This window comes from Athene cunicularia (assembly GCF_003259725.1).
Source record: "Athene cunicularia isolate RWA chromosome 1 unlocalized genomic scaffold, athCun1 chr1_part4, whole genome shotgun sequence".
Classification (NCBI taxonomy): Eukaryota; Metazoa; Chordata; class Aves; order Strigiformes; family Strigidae; genus Athene; species Athene cunicularia.
The window spans coordinates 64,578-71,412 of record NW_020799094.1 but is presented as its reverse complement, the minus strand read 5'-3'; the positions used below and the strand labels follow the sequence as shown (position 1 = coordinate 71,412).

General features: G+C 53.7%; 1 protein-coding gene across 1 annotated transcript; it reads right to left on the bottom strand.

Annotated features, from left to right (window-relative positions):
* Window positions 1-1,599: 1,599 nt before the first annotated feature.
* Window positions 1,600-5,379, bottom strand: LOC113476001 (olfactory receptor 52K2-like). The gene is made up of 2 exons (XM_026841274.1): window positions 5,308-5,379; window positions 1,600-2,591 (listed from the first exon to the last, which is right to left on the bottom strand). The coding sequence occupies exon 2, from the start codon at window positions 2,572-2,574 to the stop codon at window positions 1,600-1,602; it is 975 nt and encodes a 324-aa protein (XP_026697075.1). The 5' UTR covers window positions 2,575-2,591; window positions 5,308-5,379.
* Window positions 5,380-6,835: the final 1,456 nt, after the last annotated feature.

Sequence of the window (6,835 nt, the reverse complement as noted above, 5' to 3'; positions counted from 1 at the left end):
CAGGTCAGGGGAGGGATGTCCTGTCCCACACCTTGTATCCTCTAAGGCGACAGCAGAAGGAGCACAGCTGGATAGAAACCACATGGCAGAGCAGTTCTGACCACTTTAGCCTAATTGAGAATCATTTTGTCTAAGTCTCCTTCTTCCGCTGTCGAACGGGTTTGCTGTCGAACCCCCCCGACCAACGCTGGGTATGTTGTTGCCGAGGGGGATGGTGGTGGGGAGGGGATACAACTGTACGCAGCCCAGAAGGTGCCCAAAGTCAGGAGGCACTGAAGGACCTGGGTTTATAGCCACCCGCGCGGGTTTGGTGGTCACCCCAAACGCTCCCCTCACCTCTCTCCAGGCAGGATACGTGAGGACCTCGGGCTTCCCTCAGAGACGAGACTGAGGGAATTCCTCTGCCCCGATTCCTGTGGGGTGAAGGCACAAGGGGAGCAGGGATGGTGTCAGTGTGTGCTGTTAGGTGACTTTTCATCACAGTTAAAATCAGGTGAGGAGAACAAGAGGAGCTTAGTCCCTATTCTCTGCTCCTCTACGTTAACCCATGCTCCCGTTCCTCGCCTCCAGTGCTCAGAGGCGACTCTTTTTTTTTTTTTTTTTAGTTTGTGTCCCCATCCTTCACATAAGCAAAGGGGATTTGTGCAATTGCACTCTCCAGCTGCTCTGCTCACCCCCCTGCAAACGATTCCTGCTCTCCCTGAGGCAGCGCTGCGCCGGGGTGTTAGGTCAGGGGAAGGGCTGATGGACCCTCCTGCCGCGCAGCACGTGCGGAATCACGTCTCCAAAGAGGAGAGCCAAGTGCCTGAGGCACAGGAGTAGGATCTCACACGATTTCGGGGGCAAGTGAAGGCTCATGAAAAACTGGGGCTTCTGCAAATCCCATTACAGGTGCCTGTGTGCTTAGGGGAGAGGCACAACAGAGAAAGTTAGTCTCATCAAAGCATTGGGGGAAAAAAATTGTAGAACAACATTCCACGGCTGATGACGTTTTGGTGTTTCTAACAAGAAAGGAACAACACTTTGTGTGACACTGCAGGGTTTGAGTGTGACTCACAGACCCTGTTCTCTGGCTTTTTGTGATCCCTGCAAACACTTCAGTACGGTTTCAAGAGGGGATTGGGAGGAAAACAATGTCTGGGCCAACGTCTGGATGAGCGTGTGTGTGCAAATGTGCGTACGCACACACCGCACTCTTCCCTCACGGCCAGGCACCAAGATCGGGCAGCTGCTAGCGACTGGGAAGTGAATAAATAGGGAGTTACAGACTGGGTGAAAAAGGTGCGTGGGGAGGATGAATCCAACCACAGACTTTTATTTCAGAGTGGTAACTGTCTTTTATCGAGAGCTGAGATGGAGAGTCGTGAGGTTACACAGATCTGGGGAGGTACGAAGATACAGTCAGACACAATTTATCTTTCCATTCTAAACAGGAATGTAGAATTCACTTTCTAAAAATATTTCAACAGTCAAATTTTCCACGGTGCTTCCAGGGCTTGGCCACGATGCTGAAGGGATCATCCTGCTTTCCCAGCAGACAGCTTTTTCAGCTTTTACTTTGCTCCCCAAACATGCTGCCGTTGTGCCCTGCTCTGAACCCTATTCCTTGCCACCTGGCATTAGCGATGAGCTGGGCACTTTCCCCTTCTGCCAGAGCAGACTCAGCACCCGCTCCCGGATCGCCTTGGTCCTCATCCCATAGATGAGGGGGTTGAGCATGGGGGGCACCAGCAGGTAGAGGTCAGCCATCAGGATGCGGAGGTGTGCGGGGATGCTCCGGCCCCAGCGCTGCGTGTAGAAGGAGAAGAGCGCAGGCGTGTAGAAGAGCAGGATGACACCGACGTGGGAGCTGCAGGTGCCAAAGGACTTCAGACGAGCCTCTCTGGAGGAGAGGCCCACGACCTCCCTCAGGATCAGCATGTAGGAGACGGTGATGAGGATGGAGTCTGAGCCCACCACGACGGTGGCAGCCATGATCCCGTAGATGCTGTTGGGCCGGGTGTCCCCACAGGCCAGCTTCACCACCGACATGTGCTCGCAGTAGGAGTGGTGGATGACGCGGGGGCCGCAGTAGGACAGGTTGGCCACCATGCAAATGGCAGGGGTGACGATGGCGATGTCACGCACCGCGGCGGTCAGCCCCAGCTTGGCGATGATGGGGCCAGTCAGGATGGTTGAGTAGCGCAGGGGCTTGCAGATGGCCAAGTATCGGTCGAAGGCCATGGTGAGCAGGACCCCTGACTCCACCATGGAGAAGCTGTGGATGAAGAACATCTGAGCCACGCAGCCCTCAAAGTTGATCTCGTGGGAGCGGAACCAGAAGATGCTCAGGAGCTTGGGCATGGTGGAAGTGGTGAGGACGAGGTCAATGGCAGCCAGCATGGAGAGGAAGTAAAACATGGGCAGGTGCAGGCTCGGGTCTGTCCTGATCACGAGGAGGAGTGTGATGTTCCCCAGCACTGCCATGAAGTACATGGTGCAGAATGGGAAGGCAATCCAGAACTGAGCATCCTCCAGCCCAGGGATGCCTGTCAGGATGAAGGACGAGGGACTGGAGTGGTTTGGGTAGGACATGAGGCACTGCTGCTGAGCTGGAAGGGAAGACACAGACATGGAGAGGAATGAGCTGGAGCGAGCAGTGCTGTGGACTCCAACCACAGGCAGGAGCCCTCTGCCCATCTTTTCAGGCACACAGACCTGGACCCGATGATCCTGAGGGGTCCCTTCCAACTCGAGATATTCTATGATCCAATTCCTGTCCTTCTGCCTCTTACCCAGCTGCACTCAGCCCCATCACTGGCAGGACTCAGCCTCACGGGGTCTTAGCTCAAACATTCGGGAGCTATCTGACCTCTCCTCCCACCCGGGGCTGGGATTTACAAGTTAGCAGTTGAGAACTTTGAGTTGCCATCGGTAGAAAGATTTAAGATGGGAGAAGGGGGAATATCCAGAATACTTGGAGGATGCAGCTCCGCAGGACTCCGCTCACTCACACTCCTCTGCAGGTGTAAGCCACATCTTCTCCTGGGCTGGGTGTCCCACCTGATCCCCACCCTGGGAAACTGCAGATGTGTATTTACAACATCAGTGTTTGTCACCCAGAGCATTGTTGCTGCGGGAGCTGATGCCCGAGGGAGCAGCCGCAGACCCCACAGACCCCCCAGCTGCGCAGCACCATCGGCCGTGGGGCTGTTCCTGCTGGAGACCCTCTCTGAACGGGCTTCCCACCCACAGGGCCCCCGCCGCAGGAAAACCAGTGTCCGGACCACAACTGTCCCTGTTTTACGGGGAAAAGCCAGGCACGGTTAAGTTAACCTGCTAGCAGAATGGGAATTAGATGCAAGTTCCTCAGGCGTTTGTACCCTCAGTTTTCCCCAACATACCAGCGGGCCAGACTTCATCCCCTCGGCTTTCCAGATATTTGACTTCCTTGACCCCTAAATAGTTTCATCTTTCCTCCAAGCTGCTTCAAGTCACCCACGTGACACAACCCAACAGGCATTTCAGCCTGTTTCTAGTCACTGCTGTTTGCAGTGCGAGGCCAAATACTGCAAAGCCCATATTGTGAAAACGCTGCCAAGACAACGTTATTTGTAAGAGTTTATTGCAAAGAGGACTCTGTTTGCAGTGCAGTCAGCTACCTCGGCTATAAATTCAGGGAGGCAGAGCCACAGCTGGCACAAGCCAGTCCAGCGGGAAACGTGTCTTGTGCCAGAATTATTTATCTGGAAAAGGCAAACACATCTGAGATCCTGTAATTCGGTGCTTGAAAAAACAGCAGGTACCCCCTCCCTGCTCTCTGTCAAAGGTAATTGATCTGCAAACCCTGTGTGCTGTCTGGGCAGTTACCTGTACTTCATCTTGTACAGTAAAGCCACCCAGGTTATTAAATGACGCTATTCAGCAGGGAGCAGACTCGGTTTTTACTGGGCCCTTTTCAGGTACATTCCCAGTGCTGTGCCAGGGCTCTTCCCCGAGCAGGGTCTGGTTTCTCGGGTGCACACACCACGCAAAATGCCGAGGAAACCTCTTCCTTAGCTCAGTCTCTCTGACCAGCCCGTTTGGGTCACGCCAAGGCGCTGTCCCCACCGCGCTCCGGCTCCACCCACCCTACACCTGACCTCCTCTGCGCATCCTTCATCCTCCTCTTGACCTGCCTTGCCAAGCAAGGGCAACCTTGACAGCAGCCACAGGTGCCTCCGGACCCAGAACACGCACACAGGAGCTGGCGCCTGGTGCTGCTTCCCAGCCCTGCCCAGAGCATCACACCCAAAGCAGCAACTCCTTGGCCTCGCCAGCTCCAACTCATCCCGGACCCCTCACTCCTGCCACCAGCCCCCAGGATGCAGCTGCAGCCCACGGACAGATGCCACGTGAGGAAGATGTCCCCTTCTGGGCTATTGTTGAGTTGTAGATGCAACAGCAGCACTTTCAGAGTTCTCACTGCTCAGGTGGAACAGCGCCTTCAGGCCCCTTCACACCCTTCTGGGTGGTTTTGGTGCTTCCTTGGCGCAAGAAGCTGAGAGAGGTTTATTTTGTGCAATTAAGTAGTTCAGTAACTTGTGAAGTTACAAGTTTTGCTCATTGCAGCAGTCAAAATCCAGAAAATTTCCTAGAAATGGGGGACATTACCAGGCACCCTGACCCAGCTGGCTGAACTCCATTAGATTTGTTGCAAACTCGTCGTACTTTATTTTTAAGCAGCGAAACAGATTCAAATACCCTCGGAGAACGAGCTGCTTGGTGTTGAACAAGCTGCAAAAGGAATTGAAATCTTCGCTTGCCAGCATAGCAGCAAGGCTTCCCTGACTTTGTGAGGAGGGGTAGATCCTGGTCCTTGAAGGGCAGATTTTAACTCTTCCCTTCACTCGGTTTTGTCAGCTCTGCCTCTCTGCCGCTAAGCAATGATCGTTAAATTTACCAGATTTGATGGGCTTAACATTTTGTGTCATTCTTAGACATTGTAAATCCACCAGCCACGCAGCCTGAGGCCGCGAAAAACATTCAGCCACGTCCTTGTGCAACCCAGGGTGACCTGCCTGTGCCCAGAGCCGGGCAGCTCTCCCGCCCAGCGCCTCTCCTGAAACAAAGCTCCCTTGAGCTGGGGCTTTCCAGAGACCCAACGGTCCAGTCCGTACCCCTTCAAAAGTAATCTCTGATAGATGCCTGCACAAACCCATCTCCCATCGCAGAAGCTCAACACTTCCCCCAGTCACCTGCTTCAGAGCATTTCCTCACATCAAGTCTGTATCTCAGCAGAGCTCGTGACTGCCATCCTTTCCGTAAGGGAGAAGAACAAATTATTACCTTCCTTGGGGAGTTTGCCATCCTCTTCAGGCGGACGCCAGCCAGAGGGACAGCACTAGAGCTCCGAGCAGGCAATCGCAGGTCTCACGGAGGACTGGGCGAGCCAACATCACACCTGCACGTCTGCGGCTTCTTTGAAGTCGATTTAGCCAAGGAACAATTTGCAGCCCAATAATTAGCCCTGTTGTAATTAACCCATGCAAGGAAGCAAACTGAGGTTGCAGGGGTCTGACTGGCAGTTCCCTGCCACAACGTTCACTTAACACGAGGTATCCAGAAGTAATGAAGCAGCTCATTAACTCAGTGAGAGACAAAGTGCACTTAGATGTATTGGCACATCTGCATGGCAGCTTTTCTGGACAGATCATTTTATATCCCACCTCAATTTGGCTAAAATTCAAACTTGGCTCAGCACTTGGCACTATGCTTAAAAATACTGGCCACAACACCAGGCTAAGTGAAAAGAAAACATCGCCCCAGCCCGCCTGGATGACTTGGATGTGACCCTGGCTGTAGCTACATCACCTGCAAATACTTTTTCCCTCTCACACAGCCAACCAGCTCCTCAACCTGCTACAAGGAGCTGCACGGAAATATTTATATGCCTTAAGGAACTTCATCATCCTAATCACTCGCTGCTGGGGCTTGGGAGACACTAATCACCCCAGAGGAGAAACAGCTGCCTGGGAACAACCAGAAACAGCGAAGTCTGTAAACAGCTTCGCTCCTCTGTCCCCCTGCAGGGGTCATGTCTGCCTCAGCGTTAAGCAGTGGCAAACAGATCCATGGTCCACAACGGGGGAATTTTACCTCTGGGTGGGCAAATATCCCTCTGGGCATGGCTAGCGGTTCTCCTGGTCCACACGCAATGGTGCACGTGTCCTTTGGGCTTAACCCTGTCCCTGTAAAACTGGCTTTGGTTTTGTGTGTGTGCCGTGCACTCCCGGGGCCAAGACAGCAGCCTGGGTTCTTAGGGCTGTATTTTAATGCCACCTTTCATATGAGGATCTTGAAGCATCCATGAACTTCAGTGAATGCTTCCTAAATGAGGGCTGATCCTTTGGGCCCGGTGCAGGTGTCCCCTGTCCCTGAAGGCTCTGAGGGTGGATGTCAGGTGTGAAGCCCAGTGTGGCATTTAGGGAGAGCTGAGCTGGGGATGGAGGGCAGGAAGCCGCCCAGATCATCGCCACGTCTGTGATCGGTGTCAGGTTTTCAGCTGTTTTGGTCTGGCAGCTACAAACAGGACACAAAGAGCAATGACTTCTGGGTGAGCTGGCCCCTTGGGCTACTGGCTCTTCGAAAGAAAGCAACCCAAACTAGCTGAAATCTGCAGAGACTGGAGAGAAGGAGAAGCCCAGAAGATCGGATTAAGGAGCCTGGTGGCTTCTGCTGGCATTTTGGCTGCAGACAGATAGATGGCATGGCTGGAGATGCTCTTGGAAGGAGGAGACCCATGCTGGGGCAGGGACAGCCCTGAGGGACCGTGGGAGACCCAAGGTGGGGCAGAGGAGAGTGAGTAAGGACCAAG

Bases quoted from the DNA above. Each gene is read 5' to 3' on its own strand.
- LOC113476001 (XM_026841274.1), bottom strand. From the start codon at position 2,574: ATGTCCTACCCAAACCACTCCAGTCCCTCGTCCTTCATCCTGACAGGC.